The 27,427-nt window shown below is 40.8% G+C and overlaps 1 protein-coding gene across 2 annotated transcripts; it reads right to left on the bottom strand.

Annotated features, from left to right (window-relative positions):
* Nucleotides 1-4,794: 4,794 nt before the first annotated feature.
* LOC133531148 (uncharacterized) lies at nt 4,795-26,148 on the bottom strand. 2 transcript variants are annotated; one of them, XM_061869277.1, is made up of 7 exons: nt 24,708-26,148; nt 23,546-24,184; nt 23,039-23,194; nt 10,814-10,979; nt 10,360-10,430; nt 9,518-9,544; nt 4,795-7,675 (listed from the first exon to the last, which is right to left on the bottom strand). In XM_061869277.1, the coding sequence occupies exons 1-7, from the start codon at nt 24,804-24,806 to the stop codon at nt 7,415-7,417; spliced, it is 1,419 nt and encodes a 472-aa protein (XP_061725261.1). In that variant the 5' UTR covers nt 24,807-26,148; the 3' UTR covers nt 4,795-7,414. The 2 variants fall into 2 exon arrangements, with proteins under 2 accessions (XP_061725261.1, XP_061725262.1); XM_061869278.1 differs by lacking the exon at nt 9,518-9,544.
* Between the last annotated feature and the right edge of the window lie 1,279 nt (nt 26,149-27,427).

Genomic DNA, 27,427 nt, shown 5'->3' with positions numbered 1-27,427 from the left:
AGTAAATTGACCAAAGGATATAAAAAAAACATACTCCTGCGAAAGCTGCAACGGTCTCATTAGCACCGTTAAACGCGGTACTTGAACTTAGCTCATTCCAAAAAAGGAAGTTGTCAATTTATTTAAGTAACACTTGTTCCAAGCTAAGTCCAATTTTAAGGTCCTAATTTGATCTACCATTTTTGGAGGGAAACCGTTAAAAGAATGTCAAGTGTTAAAATTACTGTCAACTTCCTTTCAAATGTTAAAATAATGTTAGGAAATCGTTTTGTTGCTACATCGATGGTAGCCGATTGAATTTGACGTCCAACTTGAAATTCAAAGGTTGCGGGTTCAAATTCTGGCCTGTACCAATGAGTGTTTCGTAACTTATGTACGGAATCACTGAATATCATATGATATTTATGATTTAGCTTTTTGGTGAAGGAAAACATTACAGGGTAACCTGCATATATCCGGGACGAAATTCAAAGGCGTATGTGAAGTCCCCAGCCCGCATTGGGCTAGCGTGGGGACTATTGGTCAAGTCCTCACGCGCAATACATGAGGATAGTGACTAGCAATGGTCAGGGACCGGAAAACCCGTTCATTTGCCTTACCCGTTCGAATGGGTAACCCCTTCATATGATAAGCTAATCGTTTGGGTAACCCGTTCAACCGGTTACCCAACAATAATGATAACCCGTATTATTCAGATTAACCTAATCGTAACAAGTGGTTACCGCTTACAGGAGCTGATTCGGTTTGTGTTTTGCGTGTACTAACCGGTAACCTTTCGGTTTAGGGTAAGCCTTACCCCTCTCCCGCGCCTTTCCCCCGCCGCTGCGGCATCGCGGCAGAGATGGGCATTACGTAATAGATTCGATAGCTATATTGTAACTACCGACGTAAAAGTACTTTTCGTTAATGTTGACTTACTATATAGATGCTTATTTGTATCCGGTTTATAACAGGTTTTAGTAAGATGGCGGCCACACACTTTGTCATAAAAATCATCATTTTTAGGTTTTAGGGAGTTCCGATTTCGAAAATGATGACGATTTTGGAATCCAAGATGGCGGCAATGCAGTTGGTCATAAAAGTCGTCATGGATGTCGTTTTATACGTTTTAGGGAGTGCAGAATTCGAAAAAGATGACCATTTTGGAGTCCAAGATGGCGACCATGTACAATGTCATAAAAATCGTCATGGATGTCGATATGTAGGTTTGGATGGAGTCCAAGATGGTGACTATGTACTATGTCATAAAAATCGTCATGGATGTCGTTTTATAGGTTTTAGGGAGTGCAGATTTCGAAAATCATGACAATTTTGGAGTCCAAGATGGCGGCCATGCAATTCGTCATAAAAGTCTTCATGGATGTCGTTTTATAGGTTTTAAGGAGTGCGGATTTCGAAAATCATGGCTATTTTTGAATCCAAGATGGCGGCCATTAAATTTGTCATAAAAGTCGTCATGGATGTCGTTTTATACGTTTTAGGGAGTACAGATTTCGAAAAAGATGACCATTTTGGAGTCCAAGATGGGGACCATGAAATATGTCATAAAAATCGTCATGGATGACGTTATATAGGTTTTAGGGAGTGCGGATTTCGCAATTCATGACTATTTTGGAATCCAAGATGGCGGCCATGCAATTTGTCATAAAAGTCGTCATGGATGGAGTCCAAGATGGTGACCATGTACTATGTCGTAAAAATCGTCATGGATGTCGTTTTATAGGTTTTAGGGAGTGCGGATTTCGAAAATGATGACCATTTTGGAGTCCAAGATGGCGGCCATGCAATTTGTCATAAAAGTCTTCATGGATGTCGTTTTATAGGTTTTAGGGAGTGCGGATTTCGAAAATCATGACTATTTTGGAGTCCAAGATGGCGGCCATGCAATTTGTCATAAAAGTCTTCATGGATGTCGTTTTATAGGTTTTAGGGAGTGCGGATTTCGAAAATCATGGCTATTTTGGAATCCAAGATGGCGGCCTGGAAATTTGTCATAAAAGTCGTCATGGATGTCGTTTTATACGTTTTAGGGAGTACAGATTTCGAAAAAGATGACCATTTTGGAGTCCAAGATGGGGACCATGAAATATGTCATAAAAATCGTCATGGATGGCGTTATATAGGTTTTAGTGAGTGCGGATTTCGAAATTCATGACTATTTTGGAATCCAAGATGGCGGCCATGCAATTTGTCATAAAAGTCGTCATGGATGGAGTCCAAGATGGTGACCATGCAATTTGTCATAAAAGTCTTCATGGATGTCGTTTTATAGGTTTTATAGTGCAGAGTTCGAAAATGATGATAATTTTGGATTTCATGATGCCGACCATGAAATATGTCATAAAAATCGTCATAAATGTCGTTTTATAGGTTTTAGGGAGTGCCAATTTCATAAATGATGACCATTTTGAAATCCAAGGTGGCGGCCACACACTTTGTCATATAAGTCATCATGGATATCGTTTTTAGGTTTTACCGAATGCGTATTACGAAAGTCATGACTATTTTGGAATCGAAGATGGCGGCTATGCAACTTGTCATAAAAGTTGTCATGGATGTCGTTTTATAGGTTTTAGGGAATGTGGTTTTCAGAAATGATGAACCTCAACCATGTGTATCGTAAAGAACTCGTCAAGACATTTAAAATGAGCCTAAACTCGATAGCATTATCGGAAGTCATCGATGAGTTCCACTGACACCTTCCGATTCCACCATCAGACCCTCGCCACCATGTGTATCGTAAAGAACTCGTCAAGACCTATAAAATGTGCCCTAATTCGATAGCATTATTGTGAGCCATCTATGAGTTCCGCTGACACCTTCCGATTCCACCATCAGACCCTCGTCATCATGTGTATCGTAAAGAACTCTTCAAGACATTTAAAATGAGCCCAAACTCGATAGCATTACTAGTAGTTATCGATGAGTTCCATTAACACCTTCCGATTCCACCATCAGACCCTCGCCACCATGTGTATCGTAAAGAACTCGTCAAGACATTTAAAATGAGCCCAAACTCGATAGCATTACTAGTAGGTATCGATGAGTTTTATCGACACCTCCCCATTCCACCATCAGACCCTCGCCACCATGTGTATCGTAAAGAACTCGTGAAGACCTTTAAAATGAGCCCAAACTCGATAGCATTACTAGCAGTTATCGATGAGTTCCATCAACACCTTCCGATTCCACCATCAGACCCTCGCCACCATGTGTATCGTAAAGAACTCGTCAAGACATTTAAAATGAGCCCAAACTCGATAGCATTACTAGTAGGTATCGATGAGTTTTATCGACACCTCCCCATTCCACCATCAGACCCTCGCCACCATGTGTATCGTAAAGAACTCGTCAAGACCTTTAAAATGAGCCCAAACTCGATAGCATTACTAGTAGTTATCAATGAGTTCCACTGACACCTTCCGATTCCACCATCAGACCCTCGCCACCATGTGTATCGTAAAGAACTCGTCAAGACCTTTAAAATGAGCCCAAACTCGATGGCATTACTAGTAGTTATCGATGAGTTCCACTGACACCTTCCGATTCCACCATCAGACCCTCGCCACCATGTGTATCGTAAAGAACTCGTCAAGATATTTAAAATGAGCCCAAACTCGATAGCATTACTAGTAGTTATCGATGAGTTCCATCGACACCTTCCGATTCCACCATCAGACCCTCGCCACTATGTGTATCATAAAGAACTCGTCAAGACATTTAAAATGAGCCCAAACTCGATAGCATTACTAGTAGTTATCGATGAGTTCCATCGACACCTTCCGATTCCACCATCAGACCCTCTCCACCATGTGTATCGTAAAGAACTCGTCAAGACCTTTAAAATGAGCCCTAACTCGATAGCATTACTAGTAGTTATCAATGAGTTCCACTGACACCTTCCGAATCCACCATCAGACCCTCGCCACCATGTGTATCGTAAAAAACTCGTTAAGACCTTTAAAATGAGCCCAAACTCGATAGCATTACTAGTAGTTATCGATGAGTTCCATCGACACCTTCCGATTCCACCATCAAACCCTCGCCACTATGTGTATCATAAAGAACTCGTCAAGACATTTAAAATTAGACCAAACTCGATAGCATTACTAGTAGTTATCGATGAGTTCCATCGACACCTTCCGATTCCACCATCAGACCCTCTCCACCATGTGTATCGTAAAGAACTCGTCAAGACCTTTAAAATGAGCCCTAACTCGATAAAATTATTAGAAGCCATTGATGAGTTTCACTGACACAGGAGATGTGCACAGACAGCAAACGATAAAGAAAGTGACAATCATAGGAGTAATAGGTACTAAACAAAAATATACCAAAATCAATGCAACGCCTTACCATATTAGGTAATAGCATGTGTTTTGAAATCTACGTTGTGCGCTACTTGACTTAACGTACATTTTTGTTTGAATTAGCAATATTAGGTCGGCAAATTACAAAGCCTTTGACAAATACCGACTGCCGCCGCGCACTCGCACGTGCACGTAGGGAATGGAACCGCTGTGTTTCGCATCGAGCGCTACGTTAATAGACCATATGCAGTTTACGTAAAAGCTAAAACAGCTTGTTCGTATTTAATCAGCGCTTGAAGCGATAACCCTTTCCCGGGTTTTTAATATCGGTAAGCGCTAACCTGAATTAATTCAAATAAAAGGATTAGTTTCTTAACCGGTAAGCCAATCAAAAGCTTACCGAAATGAAGCGGTTTTTGGAACACAGCTTTACAATAACCCGGGTTTTTGAACGGGTTAGGGTAAGCGGGTCCGGTCCCTGGCAATGGTACGTATAATAGGTTTTTTTTATACTACGTCGTTGGCAAACAAGCATACGGCTCGCCTGATGGTAAGCAGTCACCGTAGCCTATGGACGCCTGCAATACCAGAGATATTACATGCGCGTTGCCAACCCTTTAAAATCCTGTATACTCCTTTTTAAAGAACCCCATACTGTAGCCCCTCGGGAAAACCTCGGCAGGAAGCTCATTCCACAGCCGAAGCGTCCGCGGGAGGAAATTCCTCTTAAACCGCACAGTACGCGTCCATTTAGGTTCTAGGGTGTGAGGATGAACACCCTGCCGACGGCGGGCGGTGCGGTGATAGAAAGCGGCCGTTGGCATCATGTCAAACAATTCTTCAGAGCACAGCCCATTGTACTCGCGGTAGAACACACACAAGGAGGCAAAGTCTCTCCTTAGACTCAATACCGCTTGTGAGTTTGGGATCGTCGATTCGTACAGCGCGCCTTTGGACTAAGTCGAATGGTCCAAGCTGGCATGCAGGTGCTCCTGCCCAAAGGTGACAGCAATACTCCATAAGGGGAATTACTATTATTTATTATATCAGTTCAGGGGCACCTTTGACCCTCAAAGTTAAAAATACTGGAGCCTAATTAGGGTTCCGTACCCAAAGGGTACAAACAGGAACATTACTAAGACTCCATCCATAAATCAGTTTGTCTGTATGTCTGTCTGTCACCAGGCTGTGATAGCTAGACAGTTGAAGCTGACGCCATCTTTAAAAAAAATTACAGTAGCCAACTCATAATCATAATCATACCATTATCAAAACTAGTATAACAATATCAATTTCAATTAAATTTCATCGGCGTTCGAATACACCCTCATAATGTTAAAACTAGGCACAAACTAACGTCTACGTACAAATTAAGCAAAACACAGACCGGGCACAAAGCTTTGGTATGCTTTGTGTACACGTTCACTAGGGGTGCGCTGTTTCGTACAACTATACATCGGCATCCGTATTTAATACTACAAAATATCCGCTTGACTTTTCATCCGTAACTTTGGCTAGTGTATTTGACATTAAACGATTTTTGTCTGTATATTTCTGTGGTTCAAGTGAATTTTAAACGAAGTGTACTAATGATTGGACATAATAGTCAATTACATTTATTAAATCTAAACAAGCATATAACAAATTAAAAGTAGAAATTCAACGGATCGAAATATAACCATACGTTAAGTAAATTTTACATTTCTATCAACATATTTTTTATATTACTAACTCTAACGTGTTCGTACATATTAACCAAAGCACAGACCAGGCAAAGCTTGGTATGCTTTTTGTACACATTCACTAGGGATGTACGCGTCTGTTTGGTTGTATATATTGGCATCCGAACATCCGATTTATTTTGGCATCAGTAGATTTTTTACAAGCTTTTATTTAGTTTCACCTGTCCCGTTGTCTGTCTGTTATCAAATCTTGCAAGTTAAACTTGACGGTTTCCGATGAAACTGAAAATTTGCATACATATGTAAGTCGGGTGACAATGTTTATTATTATGGTGCAATCAAGTTGATCTGATAATGGAGACAGGAGATGACCATGGGAACTCTGTGGTAATACAACGCAACCTAATTGTGTTTGGGGTTCTTCGGATGGTCTCGACGAATATTAGTTGCCTGTAGATATAAGCTAGTAACATTTGTTTTTCTAAAAACTGTTTTTTTTGAAGGGATAGGAACTAAAACAATATTAGTGTAAAACTACGCGCATAAATCAAACAAGTCTATAAAAATATTATCGGTTAACCGCGATAGTTATTCATGAAATAAAACTATTTGAACGAACGCGATATAGCGTATAATTTATGTAATTAAACCATGTCGTTTTAAAATGAGAACGTTAACTTCGATTGTATGGGAGCGGCATTTTCGCGGCAGGTTTGTGTGACTGTTAACATTTTCGCGGCGGGTTTGTGTGACTGAAAACATTTTCGCGGTGGGTTTGGGTGACTGTTAACATTTTCGCGACGGGTTTGTGTGACTGTGAACATTTTCGCGGCAGGTTTGTGTGACTGTTAACATTTTCGCGGCGGGTTTGTGTGACTGTTAACATTTTCGCGGCGGGTTTGGGTGACTGTTAACATTTTCGCGACGGGTTTGTGTGACTGTTAACATTTTCGCGGCGGGTTTGTGTGACTGTTAATATTTTCGCGGCGGGTTTGTGTGACTGTTAATATCTTCGCGGCAGGTTTGTGTGACTGTTAACATTTCCGGGGCGGGCTTGTGCGACTGTTAACATTTCGTATGCTCCTGACAAAAAAATGCTATTTATATAGCAATCATGACAACTTCATATTTAAGTTTTCCTCACCGCGTTCAAGTAACATAAGGGCCAATTTACACAACTATATCTCCTCCGCTACAAGAGATAGAAGCACCCGGCGGAGCACCGTCTAGTTGTCCCACAATGTGAATTCGCAAAATCTAGAAAGTCACTCGCTGTGTCCATTAAGGTTTAATAAAATAAAGAATTATTTTGTTTCATTCATACCTATATTTATTAAAATCATATAACATATAAACTATATTTATTAAAAATCATATAAAACTCCCTAATCAGACCCTCTCCTTATCAGAGGCTCTAATAGCCTAATCAGACTCATTCTCATCATAATCACTACTCTCATCAGACCCTCCTCTATACGCATATGTCTCCTGACATCTTCTTTTACATGATTTCTTCAATGCTTTCTTCTTAGCACTGACACATTCGTGTTTATCACAACTTTTGTTTGAGGCGTATTTGCAAGCCGCTCTGCATTTTGTGTAAGATGTCTTTTTGCATAATTTCTCAAATCTGTCTCGGAGTATGTTCACTTCGTGGTTGTCGGCGTGTTCAGGTGTTTTTTTCTGAGAACAATAAATAAATAAAACATATTATGGAACAATCCTGCACAAATCTTATTGGACGGCTTATTTAGAAGTCGCATGAGAGTTCTCGCACCCACGCACGCACACTTCTAGTTTCATTACATTGCGGTATTTGATCGGTCGGCTAAATTGGATGTAGCCTCAATAGTCCACAATGTAACTAAAATCGCATTATTTTTCATCTCAGGCTCATTTACATTAAATGAGCCCTAAGGCTGGTTCTTTTTTATCTACGATACAAAGGAATTATCCATACCACAATTTAGAGCAATCAAACATCATAGAGGTCGCTATAAGATGCTATAAGTAAAACAATTCTGTTGTACAAAAATGTATGAAATCAGAAATATATTTATTTGCATTGATACAGTATGGGGATGTTTCGTACATTGCATACAATCAGTCTGTACATTGTTGCTGTTGCTGTTGTGTTGTTGTTGTGTTGTTTTTGTTGTTGTTGTTGTTGTGTTGTTGTTGTGTAAAATAAATGAACCCATTAGTTATAAGTACGGAAATAATATGCCAGATACATTTTTTTTTTTGATTACTTTTTAGGGTTCCGTAGTCAACTAGGAACCCTTATAGTTTCGCCATGTCCGTCTGTCTGTCTGTCTGTCTGTCTGTCTGTCTGTCTGTCCGAGGCTTTGCTCCGTGGTCGTTAGTGCTAGAAAGCTGAAGTTTGGCATGGATATATAAATCAATAAAGCCGATAAAGTCGTACAATAAAATCTAAAAATTTAATTTTTTTTAGGGTACCTCCCCTACACGTAAAGTGGGGGTGAAATTTTTTTTCGCTTCAACCCTAGAGTGTGGGGTATCGTTGGAAAGGTCTTTCAAAACTAATAGGGGTTTTCAAGAAACATTTTTTGATAAAGTGAATATATTCGGAGATAATCGCTCCGAAAGAAAAAAAAATGTGTCCCCCCCCCCTAACTTTTGAACCATAGGTCCAAAAAATCGTGGAAGTAGAGCTTAAGAAAGACATTAAATGAAAAATATAGCGGACATGATCAGTTTAGCTGTTTTTGAGTAATCGCAAAAAGTTTTCCCTTCATAGTAAAAAGACTACTACTTTAATTAGGTACTGATTATGCAAATTTGCCTATTTGTTTAACTCGGGTGAAAGGTACCGTTTCATCCCTTGGTTAACAATTTACTATACTTTAAGCTCCAGTTTAGCTTATTGTGACGGAAAAGTAACTACGGAACCCTACACTGAGCGTGGCCCGACATGCTCTTGGCCGGTTTTTTGTTTGTTTGTATGAGATTATTGCAAAACTCAAAATCATAGCGACCACAATCTCACTAGCAAATGAGTTCGAATTTGGCACGTAGATTACTATTTCATAATAGAATACAGTGCATTATTCTACTTTCTCTCCATACAAAGTTGGACCACCCCTAATCGTTACCGTTTATCGACATCCATTTATCGATACATCCGCTGCCTTGGTCGGCATCTTCCTAACGTAGTATGATTCGCGTGAAATCGGTACAAAAAAAGATCGAGTTTTTTTTCCAATATTTGCGTACAATACATACTCGTTTTGTAGAATTATTACTTTAGTAATGTTTTGACATAAATTGCTGGTCCAAGCGATGCCTATAATTTTATGTTCACGAGAAATTGACGCCATCAAAAAGTTATGTACATCCCGTGATTGTCATGATCACCGAGACCATAATTCATTCAGAGGAGTTTAATTAGCTAATCCTGCATAGATTTTGCAGCGAAAAAATTAAGAAATTGCAACTAATTATTGCGCAAAAACACAAAATAAAAGTAAGTTGCAATTTGGAAAATTACAAAGGTGAACTTACCCCTTTGATGGATCTCTTCCAGTTAACCTAATTAATTAATTAAAAAGTAAGTAACAAGTTAGTAGTTAATTAATTAGGAGTTATTTTTCTTACAACCAAATATTCTCGTGAATTTTAATATTTTCTTCGTAAATCGCTGGCGAAAGTTTTTATTGTAATGTAACTGAATATTTGCTGTAACCACCCAAATATATTTGTGTAAAAATCCGGCCCTGTTTTTTACCTGCTCCTCGAGAAACATAACATTGCTTCCTTGGCGCTAGCTAGCCGTGCGCTCGCATTACCAGTGCAAGCGAGGTCTTCGAATACGTATCTTTGTTTCGGATCGCAGTGTCACAAGTTAAGCTGGTTTAAGAGCGTTTAGTCGCCTACCTTAGACGCACCAATAGAGATCAGACAGCTATTCGGTTAGAATTCTGTATTAGTTCATAATGAATCTTATTCCGTGCTCAATAGAGTAGTAATTCAATAAACGCTACCTATGCGGCTTGACCATTTTTTCATAGTGGCACGCGCCTTTGCGGTTTTTAAACAATAGATAAGACGATAATCCGTAGAAGCTCACGGAGAAAAATAGAAACTATAACTGATATGTAATTTATTATGTAGTTAGTTATTCTATAGTTAATAGCAAAGTTAAGAAATATATTAAAATCTTAATTTTATTTTAAAAAGTTCCTTAATTTAAATTATAGAGGCCTTTTAGTTGTAATGTACCGAGAGAGGACCTCTATTTTAATAGGCCCCAATTAACCAGGTTTTTCTTTATGTAAAGGATGTTTTTGTTGAATTTGGTAGAAAGATGACGCATTTTCTTCATAATCGTTAGTTTTATTGCTTACCTCTTTTCGCGTCGCTTTTCTCTCTTGCTTCCCAATGCCCGAATGTCCTGCGTTCTCTTGCTTTTCAGAGTCTAGAGAAAAGAAAATTATTTGCAAGATATGAATGATTGCAAGAATATTTTCGAAACCAGTCCAACTGCCTTCGAGAATTCGGAGAAATTTTCATATTTAAAAAAAGCAAAAACATAAAGCAAGACACATTGCCAGCTGGACATGTAATGGATGGCAGGTGGATAAAAATGTTAATGGAATGGTGGCTGCTTACGAGCTTAAGGAGCGCCTGGCGTCCGTTGTCTCGTTGGGTGGACGACATTCAGAAGATTACGGGTCACTTCTGGGTGAGATTGGCTTAGGACCGGGACAAAAGGTGTACTCAAAGAGAGGCCTATGCTCAGCAGTAGGCGATAAAAGGCTAATATGATGACGACAATGAAAAGTCAAAAAATATGTGTACCTTCACGTGTATCTACAGCAATATCCAGACCCATTCTGCAGGCAGATTTTTGACCATCGAACTGCTGGTTGCAACCCTCGTGGCCGTATTCTCTAAAGTCGTCTTTATACTTTGAGGAACATTTCCTGCTCTTCGAACACACGTCATTTAACGCAGCCCGTAATGCCTGAAATCATTTAATTTTAATTCGCGAAACGGTTGTGATATCCATCATTTAGTCCGCTTAAATATTTCCTTGACTTGCCGTCATATACAATACATACATACGTATATATACACGTATACGTCACATATATACGTATTCTCTACAAGCACCTGCTAGATACTGTCTAGTGGGACCCCCCCCCCCCCTCTTCCCCCCTGCCCCGCACACATGCAGAAGTATATTTATGTATATTGTATAGTATATTATGTAATTAATTTGTATATGTATTTATAATGATAATTTGTGTAGTTTATAAAAGTATTATATATATTACCTATTAGTTTGTATACTGGCTTAGTAGTATTAGACTTAGTATTTAATTTTGGAATATTTTTTTTCACACTGCACCCACCTTAGCAAATTTCTATTTGGCCCAGTGGTTGACTGGTAGAGAATGCCTCAAGGCATTAAGTCCGCCTATTGTACGTTATACTTGTACTTGTGCAATAAAGTTTAAATAATAATAATAATAATAAAAAAAAAAAAAAAAAAAAAAAAAACTTGACGCCGTCAACGTCAAACGCGTTTTTTACAAAATTTTCCTTTTATTTTTGATCAAATATGTTTTTAATGGCTTTTTTACATTTTATTTGTACTGTTTTTTGCGGAGAGTTACCTTCACATTAATGCGACACTTCGCAAAAGGATAAGAGAACGCAACAATGTAACTATGTACAAAAATAGCCGAAGAACAATGGTCAAATGACAGGAAAAGGAAAATGTTAACACGAAGTAAATCGCGTTCACAAGCGTCTTCTACAACCAGCGCACGCCCACCACCCTTGCCCGCCTCGTCAGCCTCCTCGCAATCGTCGTCGGGCGATGAATTTGCCACCGCGCCCGACACCAGCGAGTCGAGCGACGAGTGCGGGCCGCCGCCGCCGTCGCCACGACCACCTGCGCGACGAGGGCGGCCACCGCTGCCGGCACGCTTGGGGCCTGCGGGACATCCTGCCCCGCCCACGGCTCCCGCTGCCGGTGGTGTAGTGCGTCGCATGCGATGGTCTCAATCCATGAATGAGAACGTCATGCGCGCCTACTATGGGGCTACAGAGGGGGGAACTAAACTATCCGCGTATCGTGTCCGAATTCTGCCTCTGTTTCAGGCTCTTGAACCGAACATCGAAGTGACTGCGCAACGATTATCGGATCAGGTGCGAGTCATCCAGCGGCGAAAGCGGTTGGATGACTCTACACTTGATGGGCTCCGCCTGGAGGCTCTTTCTGCTCGCTCAACCTCCACCTCGGCGCGGGACCCGCCCGCCACGTCGCCGGATCCGGTGCCGGCACCAGACCAGGCACCGAGGGCGCCGCGGGTGGATCTCAGTGCCGACGAGGAGGAGGAGTTCGCGCAGAGTGTGAGTAGTACAGCCAATGAGCAACTGAGGAGGACTCTGGAAGAGGTGATTACGCAGTATCGGTCCACACCCAACACTAGGCCACGATTACCACGTTTGCCTATGAATAGACGCAATCTAGCGCTAGTGGGAGCCCTAAACGCTTTACTAGAGCCATACATACGGACTAGTAAAGATTTAGATGATACGCACTCGATCATGTACTGCGGAGCCATCGCGGCGTGCCGTGTTGCTCGAGTCAAGTTTCCGGACGCTGAACGTGCACCTAGGACCGTCGGAGGTGTCCCTGCATGGCAAGCGCGGATCGAGCGTCGTATCAGCTCGTTTAGGACTCTCATTGCAAAGCTGATCTGCTTCAGGGGGGGCAACCACCGCCCCCGAGTAATGCGCTTTGTGAATCAGGCGTTCGCGGGGACGGGTATTGAGCCCCGCGACTATATTGCCAATCTCACTGAGCGCATCGACTTTCTTAAGCAGAAAGTGTATGCATGGGCAAACCGTATTCGCCGCTACAGAAAGCGTGTGGATCGATTCCAGCAGAATCGTCTTTTTCAGAGTGATCAAAGGAAGGTATACCGAAAGTGGGAGGAAACCAACCTTCGTGCGTCCGACACGCGGTCGCCGGATGCTACTGCCATGACTGATTTCTGGCGTAGCATCTGGTCAGTGCCTGTCGAACACACCGAGGGGGGTTGGATGAGTGCTGTCGAGCGTGAGTGCGAGTCCATCGAACCTATGGGGGCAGTCACCATCAGCCCCGATGACGTAAGTTATGCCATCCGCACGGCCCAGAACTGGAAAAGCCCTGGGCCGGATGGATTGCACAACTTCTGGCTAAAATGGTTCCGATGCTCGCACTCGCGCTTGGCAGCACAATTTCAACAAGCCCTCGAGCTTGGTTCTCTCCCACCTTCCTTAACAACTGGTGTCACCTTCCTGCTCTATAAGTCCGGTAGTACCACGGAAGCTAAGAACTACAGACCCATCACGTGCTTGCCTACACTCTACAAGCTCCTTACATCCATCTTGAGATCAAAAATAAACGCGCACATTGTCGCTAACAACATTTTGGCCTCCGCTCAAAATGGATGTAGGGTTGGGTCCCGTGGTACTAAAGAGCTCCTCCTCATAGACATGACCATTTGCCAACAAATCCGGCGGAATAAGGGGGCCCTCTCTGCCGCTTGGATTGACTACAAGAAGGCCTATGATTCGGTGCCTCACTCATGGCTGGGGAGGGTCTTAGAGCTGTATAAAGTTGATACAGCTTTAAGAGCCTTCCTAAGCGCGTGTATGAGGCAGTGGACCACAGTCCTTCGTCAACCAGGAGGCGGGGATGACCGCCCTGGCCCGCAGGATTTTATAAGGATTGAGCGAGGAATATTCCAGGGTGATAGTCTGAGTCCCCTGTGGTTCTGCCTAGCTCTGAATCCCCTCAGCACTCTGCTGAAGGATTCGGGACTAGGTTGCCGGCTTCGGAGAGAGGGTGAAGTCATTTCTCACCTTCTGTACATGGATGACCTCAAATTATTTGCACCAAATAGCCAAGACTTGTTGGAGCTACTGAAAACCACCGAAGTCTTCAGTAGTGCCATCAACATGGAGTTTGGTGTCGATAAATGTGCGGTTATGCATGTACAGCGGGGGAAGGTTGTAAATTCAATAAATTTACAACTTTCTGAGACAATGTCTATCAGATCTATCTCTGAATCAGAAACCTACAAATACCTTGGTATGACACAGTCGTTGGGTATTGAGGACGAGGATATTAGACAGTCGGTGAAGGAGCGCTTTTTCAGTCGGCTCACAAAAGTCCTTAACAGTCTTTTGTCAGGAGGCAACAAAGTGCGCGCCTTCAACGCCTGGGTAATGCCCCTACTCACATACTCCTTTGGCATACTAAGATGGACTCAGACCGAGCTGGACGCCTTGGATCGGAGGGTCCGACTACTGCTAACCACACACCGTATGCTACACCCACGCTCGTCAGTTATGAGATTGTACATCCCACGGAAATGTGGAGGTCGCGGCTTCCTAAACGCCAAAGATCTCCATAACCGCGAGGTGTGCAATCTCAGGAATTATTTCCTTAACAACGAGTGTGGGATGCATCGTGATGTGGTGGCAGTAGACAGGAACCTCACGCCGCTCTCCTTGGCAAACGAGAACTGGCGCAAACCTGTGGTACTAAGTACTGCGGATCGCAAGGCGGCATGGGAGAGTAAGGTGCTACACGGGCGGTTCTACAAGGCCCTCACGGGACCCGACGTGGACCTGCTCGCGTCGGTGAACTGGTTACGATTCGGGGACCTCTTCGGAGAAACCGAAGGTTTTGCCTGTGCAATTGCGGACGAAGTGATGATGACGAACAACTATCGGAAATATATCCTGAAGGACGGTACGGTCGACATTTGTCGGGCATGCCGCCGTCCCGGAGAGTCACTCAGGCATATCATTTCCGGTTGTTCTCATCTTGCTAACGGCGAGTACTTGCACAGACATAATCTCGTAGCCAGGATTATTCACCAGCAACTTGCTCTTCTATACGGCCTTGTGGACCGCGAAGTACCGTACTACAAGTACTCACCTGTGCCAGTTCTCGAAAATGGTCGTGCCACGCTCTATTGGGATCGATCTATTATTACTGACAGGACTATTGTAGCCAATAAGCCTGACATCGTGATCTCGACCAACACCTAGAGAGACTCTCGCTAGGTGGCTGGATCAAGGGTCAGATGCAGAAGGCAGTAATTTTGGACACGGCGCGTATAGTACGTCGGTTCCTCTCTCTGCGGCCCTGACCACCGGCAGCTTGGGCCCTGCCCCGCTGCTGGCGGCACCCTAGGTTAGGTTTTTTATAATGTGTTTATATATTTTGTATTGTTTTGTAAGTGTTTTTATATTTTACTTTTATATCCATATTATAAAAATCCTAGCCTGAGAAAAGAAATGAATAAAGGTAATGTTGGCGCAACATAAGTACTCCTACGAAGACCGGTTGACGACACATGACGTCACACACATACGTCACGGCTCCCCGCTCCGTGTACCTACATCAGACTGCACCGTACAGCCGAAGCGGCTACACATAATATATATTACCAAAAATACTGTATATAGTTATTAAGTTAATAAAAAAAATACGATAGTACTATCCTGGAGTTCTTCATTCTTCATCAGAAGAGCTTAATTGAGGAGTATATCGAACATTTTGGCGACCGTTTTACTGTTGCTATGTGGACGCATAGCACGAATCTGCAATCTATTGGACAAGAACTTACGGGAGAAGAACGGAGCTGCACAATTACCACCGGAATCTAGAGAAGGCGGAGTGAAATACCTACCGGAAATTGTGATACCTAAGTGCCGAGCGTTAAAGTGATGTGTGCCGTAGCCGACTTCTAGAAACAAAAGGGAGGTTAGCCCGTTCCTTATCCTACCTATTTTAACGTATTAGCCCTGTAAAGCTTCGTTTGTGCGAGCAGATCTCATTTCTATATATTTAACTGCGTTATTTCTCCAGCTAAAGCATTTTTAAACGCACTTAATCAATAATAATAGCACTAGTAACAAAAATAATTATTGTTTTACCGCTAAAATACATTAAGTTACATATTTTTCCTTGTTTACGTTGCTATCTGCATTGAAATAAACATAAAGATCTTTAAAATTGCAAATTACTCGTACGATTTTTGATTGCATAAGCCATTTACCGTTATCGAGACATAGGTACCTGCATTGCCTTTGTGCTTGAATATTGCATTTATATTATTAAATTAAAGTTGCTAATCGTATTATCCTTAACTGTATCGCATCTCTTATCGCATTAGCTTTTGGATATAGGTTTGTTTTACGTAAATTATAGTATTTCGGCCGAATATTCCAGGTTACCCGCCCCGTGCGCCCGCGCCTGCCCCTCAGTCGCCTGCGCCGAGTTCTATTGTTCTGGTTATCAGCCGGTGAGACGAATAGCTGTTTCTTATAAGGCAATCGTACATAACAGGTATTTATTGCACTTTTTATTTAACCGCCTGACCTATATTCGTTATCAGTTTACAATATGTCTGACACAGAATTGAAGGCGAAAAGAGCATCGATTAAGGGTCGATTAACTATATTTAGGAACTATTTAGATGAGTTTAAGAAATTAAAACAGGTATCTAAGGCAAATTTAAATGAAATTAAATTAAGATTGCGAAAAGTGGAATTATTGTTTGACGAATATGATAAGATCCAGACAAACATTGAAGTGGGTGAATCCAAGGTTAAAACGGACGGACAACTAGCTAGCGAGTCGGATTTTAGTGAGCGGGAGAATACAGAAAAGTTATTCTTTTGCGCAATTAGTCAGGCGCAGGAATTGATCGCGGCTAATGAGCCTCGCTCCTCGCTGGATGGGGGCCCGGACGACGACGCGCGCTCGTCCCGCAGTGGGACGGACGCGGGTGGTGTACGTCTACCAACCATACGTCTTCCTAGCTTTGACGGTTCCACCAACAAATGGTTAGAGTTTCGCGATGTTTACATATCAATTGTTCATAACAATGAGAGTCTCAGTGATATTTGTAAGTTTCAATATTTAAAAGCATCCTTATTAGGAAGCGCAGCGTCTGTTATTCAGTCAATGGAAATATCGGCGGCTAACTATACCGCTGCTTGGAAATTAGTTTGCGATAGATTTGATAACAAGCGCCAGCTGATTCACACTCACCTTAAGTCACTTTTTAACGTGTCTTTGTTAGGAAGGGAGTCTGATAAGTCTTTGCGTTTTCTAATTGATCATGTTTCGAAACATTTGAGGGCTTTAAATAGTTTAGGGGAAAAAACAGACAACTGGGACACACTTATTATATTTATGTTTGCAAGTAAATTGGATACTGCCACATGCACGAAGTGGGAAGAGTACAGAAATAGCTTAGCGGAGAAACCTACTCTAGATAATTTTTATGAGTTTTTACGTCAAAGGGCCGATGTGTTGGAAATGATTTCAGCGACAACTACTAGTGAAAAAACTGAGAATAAGCAAGTTAATTATAAGCGAATGGATAAAGTGCAAAAATCATTTGTTGCCGCGGCGAGCGATTCTAACACATCGAGCAACGTAAATATAAATAATGCGCGAGTTTGTCGTGTATGTAATGGTGATCATTTAATTTATAACTGTGAAAAATTAAATCAGATGTCAGTCGATGAGCGAAATGTATTAATAAAAACTTTAAAAGTGTGCATTAACTGTTTCCGTGGTGGGCACTTTGCACACCAATGTAAGGCGAGTCCATGTGTTATTTGTAAGCGTAAACACAACACTCTTCTACACAAAACTATGACGTCGGATAAACAGAAGGACGGAGGTGAGAAGGAGTATGTGTCTGCGCCCATATCGTTATCAGTCAGAGGCGATAACGAAGTCTTGCTGTCTACTGCAGTTATTTTAGTTAAGAACGAGAAAACAAATGCAATGCATGAGGCACGTTGTTTGCTCGACTGTGGTGCTCAATCTAATTTTATATCCGAGGCGCTGGTGGAGAAGTTAGGCATGCAGGGTGAGGATATAGACGTCAACATTACGGGTATTAAAAGTATTTCGTTTGATGTCAAGAAACACTGCGCGGTAACTATTCAAGCGCGTAATCGTAGTGTTAAGGCACCGTGTGCGCAAGTTGATGCCTACATTCTCCCTCAGATAATGAAACCCTTACCATCAGAGGAAGTGGATATTTCGAATATTGATATCCCTCAAAATATCACATTAGCAGACCCAGGCTGGTACAAGCCTGCTGAAATTGACATATTAATAGGCGGTGCGATATTTTGGGACTTAATACGCAATGGACAAATTGAGCTCGGTTACAATAAGCCAAAATTACAAAATTCAATATTTGGTTGGTTAGTAGTAGGAAAAACAATGTTAACTACTAAGAGTAGTAGAACAAAAACTGAGCATTGTGGTTTCAGTAGAGAAATACGCGATCAGCTAAGTAAGTTTTGGGAGTTGGAGGAAGTGCCAGCTGCACCAGTGTTGTCCCCAGAAGAGGAGGCGTGCGAAGAACATTTCAAGCAAAACACACGACGCTTGGCTGATGGCAGATTTTGCGTCACGCTGCCCTTGAAAAGTCAACCAGATATTCTAGGTGACTCATATAGAATAGCAAGGAAACGGTTTGATTCCTTGGAGCACAGGTTTAAAAGGCAGCCTGATGTAAAATCGCAATATGTAGATTTTATCAATGAATATGCGCAGCTGAACCACTTGTCAGAAAGCAAGAAGCCTGAAAAAGCCAATTTTCTGCCCCACCACCCAATTTTAAAGGAGCAAAGCGAATCTACGAAGTGTCGCGTTGTCTTTGACGCTTCAGCTCGGACTGATTCAGGCTACTCGCTTAATGATATCCTCATGGTTGGTGCCACGATTCAAGACGACATTTTTTCTATTCTAATACGATTTCGCCAACACGTTTTCATATTCACGGGAGATATAGAAAAAATGTATCGGCAAGTAATCGTGGAACCTTCGCAGAGACATCTTCAAATGATATTATGGCGTGAAAATGAAGGCGAACGCATAAAGTATCTAGCTCTGAATACTTTGACTTATGGCACGTCAAGTGCGCCGTTCTTAAGCACGAGATGTCTAGCCCAACTGGGCTATGAATGTAGTGATCCTTTGATAAAGGAAGTGATTGTCCATGATTTCTACATAGACGATTTGATAACAGGTACAGATGATGAAGGACAATTATTAAGCCTTTATCAAGGGGTCAACAAAACATTGAGTTCAGCTCATTTTAATTTAAGAAAGTTAAAAAGTAATTCTAAGCAATTTATCTGTGAAGTAATGGAGACAAATAGTTCTCAACAGGATAACTTGAAAATATCCAATCAAAGTAACACGCTAGGCGTGGAGTGGAACCCAAATGCCGACAGTATATTAATAAAATGTTCAAAGTTGCAATTGCTGGATAAACATGTAAAATACACTAAAAGGGCCGTCCTATCTGTAGCTTCAAGTATATTTGATCCTTTAGGGCTGTTGAGTGTATGCGTTATTTTATGCAAAATCTTTTTGCAATCGTTGTGGTCACAGAAATTGGACTGGGATCAAGAAATACCCCAGGCGCCGAACTGTATCTGGACCAGATTTGTCAACAATATTCATTACTTGAAGGAAATAAGTATTCCACGCCACGCCAGCTGTAGAAATGCGGTTGAAATTCAAATTCATGCATTTTCGGATGCCTCTATAAAGGCATATGCAGGGTGTATTTATTTAAGATCAGTAGATGAGTTAGGGAATTGTACGGTTCGACTTTTGTGCGCTAAAACAAAAGTCACGCCTTTGAGGGCCACGACTATCCCAAAATTGGAACTTTGTGCATCTTTATTAGTTTCGCGTCTATGCGAAAAGGTTGTGCAAGCGTTACGCTGTAATATCGCAAAAAGATATTTTTGGTCTGACAGTAAAATTGTATTGGGTTGGTTGCGCATTCCTACAAACAAATTGTGCACTTTTGTGTCGCATCGAGTCGCTGAAATAAATGATAAGTGTTCGGATGCTGCATGGTTGTATGTCCCTTCGGCACAAAACCCAAGTGACCTTGCCTCACGAGGTGTATTTCCAGACGAGCTACAGTCGTTGTCACTGTGGTGGGAGGGACCTGCATTCCTGCAGGATACAATTGATCGGTGGCCAGAGCAAACTGAAGCGACAGAAAAGAGCTTACCTGAGTTACGTGTATATGCGGCAAGAGTTGAAACACCGACAGTACCGATAATCGACATGTCAAATTATTCCAGTTTTCTTAAACTTAGAAGGATATTCGCGTACATGTGTCGATTTATCAATAGCTTGCTGCATAAACAACATTGTAAAGCTAACAGTTTATTAACTGTGGACGAGCTTGAACAAGCTGAGTCAAAATTAGCTTATTTGTCACAAAGACAAAGCTTTCCTAATTACGATAGGAATCCAAAGTCTATTATTGGATCAGGGAAATTAACTCCTTTTGTCGATGACTCAGGATTGATTCGAGTGGGTGGAAGGTTAGATAATTCGAATTATGATTTTAATAAAAAACACCCTATTCTTCTAGATGCAAAACATCAATTCACTAAATTATTATTTAGATATTTCCACTTCAAACTATTACACGCACCGCCACAACTTCTTCTGTCAGTCATTCGCGAACACTATTGGCCTTTAAATGGCAGAGTACTCGCTAGACGTACTTACAACAATTGCACTCGTTGCAAAAGAATGAAAGGAGAAGTAGCTCAGCAAATCATGGGAAACTTGCCAGCTCAGCGGGTAACACCTGGATATGCGTTTGAGGTGGTAGGTACTGATTTTGCCGGTCCGTTTTTTGTGAGTGACAGGAAAGGTCGTGGTGCGAAACTCCATAAGAGTTACCTATGTGTTTTTATAGATTTTAAGATAAATGCAGTTCATTTGGAACTTGTAAGTTCTCTGAGCACAGAAGATTTTATTTTAGCATTACGTCGCTTCATATCTCGACGAGGAATGCCTCGAGAGATATTTTGTGACAATGGGAGAAATTTCGTAGGCGCTAGTCGCGAGATAGGCGAGTTTCTCAATGCTGCCTCCAGTTCTGTGTCAGATGCATTTGTAGATGATAAAATAGTCTTCCATTTTTCGCCTGCGTACGCTCCAAATTTTGGAGGCCTTTACGAAGCAGCTGTCCGGTCTGCGAAATTCCATATGAAAAGGGTGGTAGGCAATACTCACTTAACTTTCGAAGAATTGACATCGTTGTTCGCACAGATTGAGGCAGTTCTTAATTCTAGGCCCCTCTGTCCCATGTCATCCTCTCCAACCGATTTAGCACCTCTCACCCCAGGGCATTTTCTGATTGGAAGACCCCTTGTCTCGCTACCGGCACCTGATTTGCAAGATGTCAATCCTAATCGGCTTCATAGATACGCAAGGATTGAGCAAGCAAGGCAACACTTTTGGTCGAGATGGAGTCAAGAATATATCTGCGAATTGCAGCAGCGTACCCGATGGCAGCAGCGACGCCCCGACATCAAACCCGGTCAAATGGTCTTGATAAAAGACGAGGCGACTTCACCACTGAAATGGCCATTGGGACGAATACAGGCAGTGTATCCTGGAAGTGATGGCGCAAGTCGAGTTGCGGATATACTCACAACCAAAGGCACGATTCGACGAGCCATCAATAGGATCTGCCCCTTCCTTGATGAAGACAAGGCTTAAAGCCAAGGCTTTAAGAGGCGGGAGGATGTTGGCGCAACATAAGTACTCCTACGAAGACCGGTTGACGACACATGACGTCACACACATACGTCACGGCTCCCCGCTCCGTGTACCTACATCAGACTGCACCGTACAGCCGAAGCGGCTACACATAATATATATTACCAAAAATACTGTATATAGTTATTAAGTTAATAAAAAAAATACGATAGTACTATCCTGGAGTTCTTCATTCTTCATCAGAAGAGCTTAATTGAGGAGTATATCGAACAGGTAATAATAATAATATACGTATTTAGTAAAGAAAAAAGTAAAGGGGGCTGCGACCCTCCCTCAGGTTCTTTCCTGGTCCAACAAATATCATTGGCCATTCAGCGAGGTAATGCCGCTAGTATTTTTGGCACTTTTGGTCCGGGTGAAAATCAGATTGGTTTCTATTTGTTTATTGTTTTTTTATTATATAGATACTAGGTAGGCCGTTGACGAAACGTGTTGTGGATATATATTTTGTACGATAGGTGCATAATATGATGACGAAGCGTGTCGTGGATGTTTTTTGTTTGTTTAAGTATACAGTGTGATTTCTGGATCGTGATCCAGAACCACTTTTTATGACTCTGTATATGATCCACATTATCATATGGTAGTTTTTGTTTAAAATAGAATTAGTGATGTTTTTTCTTATTTTTAAGTAAAATTAATCTTATACTAAGTAATCATGGTCACGCTATGACTTTTGACATACGCTGTATGGAAAGCGACAAGACGTCACATTGAGTAGGGTGACCAAATTTTATGCAAAAATGTTTTTTTCTACTGGTCATCTGAAAATTAATCATTATTATTGGTGATAATAAATAATTAGCAATATCATTAGGCTCGTCTTTGAATTCTGTACGATGTAGTTCTCTTACTCCACGACCCCGAAATCACCCGGTGTAAGTATATTCACAAAGCCTGCGTCGTAAAACTAGCCTCTGTCTTGATATGATGTTAAATTGTGTTTTTAATAAATGGAAGTCAATAAAGGTAAAATAAATTGTCAAAATCAAAAAAGATCCAAAAATTTCATGGTTTATCAAGTACTTGGCAATGACCCTGGTGATGGATAGGCTTTCATGGTTCTGACTTGAATTTATCAAGTGCGTTTTGTTGCTATATATTAACATATAAAAAAACAGTCGACCCTTATTTATTGTAAGGCAGAATGTAGCAACTAAATGACCGAATTGGTTTATTTAGGATGAAGCCTATTGCTGATGTTGCTTGTGTAGCCAGAAAAGAAGTTCCTAGAACACTATTGTATACAAGAACAAGTTACAAATTTACGGGTGTAAACGGAATGACTCTTGCTTTTAGCAATGAACGGTCTTTGAGTGCTTTAAGACAACAAAAACTAAAACCTAAAGCTAAAAAAAGTATTACAATACCCTTAAACACTTCCGAATTATCACTAGATGGCATGCATCGGCATAGGCTTGTCGTAAATAACTAGCTTTCTTAACTTCACTTTCCATCGCTCTGTCGTCTTCTGAATAAGAATCTTGAACCACTTCTTCTGATCTGATCTGTTTTGTAATCTGTCTCTGTAATCAGAAATATTAATTACAACTTTCTAAGTGTGAACGATTTGTAATAAACAAAAATTACTGGCAATTGGTTTTTACTTATATCATACCGGTCTCCCGGTGAGTAAGGTTGTCAGAGCTAAACGAGAGTGTTAGTGAAGTTCCAGGCGTACATAGGCTATGGAGACTGCTTACCATCAGGCGGGCCGTATGCTTGTCTGCGACGTAGTATAGAAAAAAAAACTTATCAGAATCTGCTTAATCCCCTTATACATAAACATTGATTTATCAAAGCTCACGATCGCAACTGGGGTACTTCTCAGTAAAGTGCCATCAAATCTTGCTAAATTTCAATTTAAATCAAATTACCTTAGGTTTATTTGAAGAAATATGTTTTTGACTTGCAGTTGTTGCACGATTTTTATGTTGATTTGGTTTTTCTTTTGCCATGTGGATGACTAAAACTTTTTTCTTTGTATAAGGTTCTCTATTAGAATTTTGTTTGTGGTGAGAATCTTTGACATTATCTGCTGAACTATCATCTTCATTAGATTCATTGTCATATTTAACATTTCTTAATTTTATTTGAGTATCAGTTACTAATTTGGATGGGGAGATAGGTTTTCTTTTTATAAATTCTTCGGAATCCGTTTCAAAATTACGGATGTTATCGTTTTCTTTCGATATATCGATAATTTTTTTCTCATCAATTTCACTGGCACCTTCCCTCTCGGATTCACCAGAAAATATATGTGATTTGCCGTTTAATATCTGAAAATCAGTTGTAAACTTAATTCGGCCTTTATTTCTCTTGTCCATGTTGAATTGTTTTTTCTCAGAGTTTGTGTTATAATCAGATTCTACAGAGTCTGATACAGCAAGTTTCTCCAATTTATTATAGTTTTTAATCACATTTTGTATCAAACTTTTGACGCCTGATATATTTTCTTGGAGTTTAGCAATGTCTGGTGAAATATCTTCCATATCTGCTCTTGAACTATTGACAACCTTAAAATTTTAAACTCTTTAACTAGCCGTCGTATTTTTTAAAGGATATTACAATGTTTTTTTTTTAAATATCAGCCAATATCATAATACACGGTGTAAAACGAAGAACTCGAAAGATGTACCACGCACATCTGAGGCCAAATCAAGGAAAAATATTACATAAGTTTAAGTAAATTTCGCCAAAAATATTCTTTTTTTTATCTTATTTTTAATATTTCTGAATGTATTTGCACATAAAAAGTTAATGTTATGGTTTATGGTTAAAGTTTAAACGACATTTTAGTCTTTAAGTTGAAATGTGATCAGGAATACACCGTCAAAATCTTTCGGTTTCCTCGTGCTACACTGTGTATAAAACAATAATGAAGACCTTATTTAAATGAATTGATTATTTATAAAATGTAAATGTGGTAATGTGTGTGTAAATGTATTGAGCTGATGTTTAATTTATTGTAGTAGTTGTCATAGGAACAAGCAATATCTTATTCTATTGGCATGGCATCTTTCACCACAATATACATACCAAAAATATAAAAACAACTACACAAAAACCTGCACATACTCGTATATGTTTCAAAGCCATTATATTCTTTTTAAAATGACGTCCTAATCCAATAAACATTAAGTTATTCAGACGTAACAGTTCATAAGCAATAAAATATTTTATTGTTTATTGATCGATGTTATGTGAAAGAAAAAGATATGTTTGAAGTTGAATATGTTATGTTTGCCTGCTTACAACAGGAGTTAAAATTGTACACACCGCTAAATACTAATATCCGTGATTTGTCGTAGTAATGTACGATTTGAATTATTCAAAGTGAGATGACCTTTAAATCAAAATAAGCACTGATTCGTGCACTGTAATACACGATCTCGTCTACGATCTAGGATCTCGTATTGTCATGTTATCAAAGGTTAGATCAGTCAGGTATGTCAGTTTTGAAATTTTGATACTGTGAGTGACTCATGGTACGGGTACTGAGGGCCTACCGCGAACACTAAGTTTAACAACGTTGAATATTTCTAGTTCAATTATTCATCGGCCTAGGCATTATAAAGGATGCCGGCGTTTAATGAACATCCTGGGCGTCCAAATAGTTCATTGATTTAACCATATCATTCTAAATTTGGAAACACTCCTGGAGTTTCAGGCGTCCAAATTCTACGGTGGCGGCTTACCTTCAGGCAAGCCGTATGATTTTTTGCCATTGACGTGGTAAAAAAGTATTTCTTTTTTTTAACACTTTATGTCGACCTAGGGAATCTAAGGTAGCTAATTTAACCATCTTCCAAGGATCGTAGCGTCTTGTAAATTGGCAGCTGTATGTAGGTCTGATGACAATACAATAATATGGTACTGTTTCCTGATCTGATGATGGAGCCGGAAGATATGAACTGGAACTTCATGATGGAACATCGTATCATAGCTGTTTGGATTTGTTAGAAAAGTCTTGTAATGAACTTTGACCACGATAAGGTTTCAAGGTCTGATGATGAAGCCGGAAGATAGGCACTGGCATTCCATGATGGAATATCGTATCATAGTCGTGTTTGCACTCGTGAGAAAGGTCACGTATTGGACTTTGAACGCGAAAGCGTGTTTTTCTAGTGTTTTTTAAACTATTAATTATTTACCAAAGTATTTGACTGTTCTATTTTGTATTCGTCATTCATTTCATTCCCCTCTTCCTAAAATACAAGAACTAATCGAAATAAACAAACAACTGTTTGATCCATCTGTTCAGCCCCATCGCCCGAAGCCCTTGGGCGCATAAATATCTAATCTGCCTGACTCGATGGGTGATTGGGGAGTCATAAATATGACTGAAATGCGAATTAGAGATTACAAAAGGAAGGTTCCCGATGTATGTGTACTGTGCTTGTATATTTTGTTTAGGATGTTTTTTTATTGTGTTGGTTCATTAACTGTCTTGATGGAATTTCTTAATTCAGATTAATGCATATATGCATCTTTAAATTTTTACAAAAGATTAAAAGTTGGAATCTTGCCCAAAGCGGAGAGTTTTTCTATTTTCCTGACGAGACGTGTCTGTTTGTTAAAAAAATACACCGGAATTTTTATTTGTTTTTGTATGCATGTTCCCCAATTTGGGTAACAAGAATAGGATTTGGAAAATATTTAATTGAAATGGTACATACTTCGCACACGGTCTTGTTAACTTGAGTGCAAAATTTATGAACATACATACTTAGATAAAAGATCAAACAAGTGTTGGCGAATTCAATTATATTAAAATCCAAAACTCATTCATTAATGCACCCGGAGCGCTGGACCAAACTAGCCACAGACTGGCTCCCACAGGATGGATCTCGGGGCAGAAGACCAAAACGGAGATGGCGGGACGACCTTGACAATTGATACTCATTCATTAATGCACCCGGAGCGCTGGACCAAACTAGCCACAGACTGGCTCCCACAGAATGGATCTCGTAGCAGAAGACCAAAACGGAGATGGCGGGACGACCTTGACATTTGATACTCATTCATTAATGCACCCGGAGCGTTGGACCAAACTAGCCACAGACTGGCTCCCACAGAATGGATCTCGGAGCAGAAGACCAAAACGGAGATGGCGGGACGGCCTTGACATTTAATACTCATTCATTAATGCACCCGGAGCGTTGGACCAAACTAGCCACAGAATGGATCTCGGGGCAGAAGACCAAAACGGAGATGGCGGGACTACCTTGACGTTTGATACTCATTCATTAATGCACCCGGATCGGTGGGAGCATTGTTTTTATCACTTGTCACTATGCCCGTCACTTTCACGCACATACTTGTTAGAACTTGACAGGCATGGTGACAAATGATAAAGAGCCGACCATCTTAGCCCTACTGAGTTGTATAATATAAAGGTGTGTGTGAGTTGAATATATGTTTTGACAAAACAAAATTGTATTTTGTTTGGCATTGGACGTGTGAGTGGGCGGTAGAGGTTAAATAGTATCTAGCTGATTTGATTGACTAGTATACATTACCCTGGACCCGGGAACTGTCATCTCGCTTTGTGTGGTCACAGCACAGTGAATGTCATTCAAGATCTAGAGCTGAGCCCAACTGGGGAAGCTGGACCTTGCAGAAAATCGCAGCCAAGTAACACTAGACCCTACACATAATGTTGTGTTCCTGCCGGTGAGTAAGGTTGCCGGAGCTCAACGTGGGTGCGGAGTGTTAGTGCGGCAACTCGCATGTAACATCTCTGAAGTTGCAGGCGT

This window comes from Cydia pomonella, chromosome 24 (assembly GCF_033807575.1).
Source record: "Cydia pomonella isolate Wapato2018A chromosome 24, ilCydPomo1, whole genome shotgun sequence".
Lineage (NCBI taxonomy): Eukaryota > Metazoa > Arthropoda > Insecta > Lepidoptera > Tortricidae > Cydia > Cydia pomonella.
The sequence above is the reverse complement of the archived record's forward strand: the minus strand, read 5'-3'. Positions and strand labels throughout refer to the sequence as shown.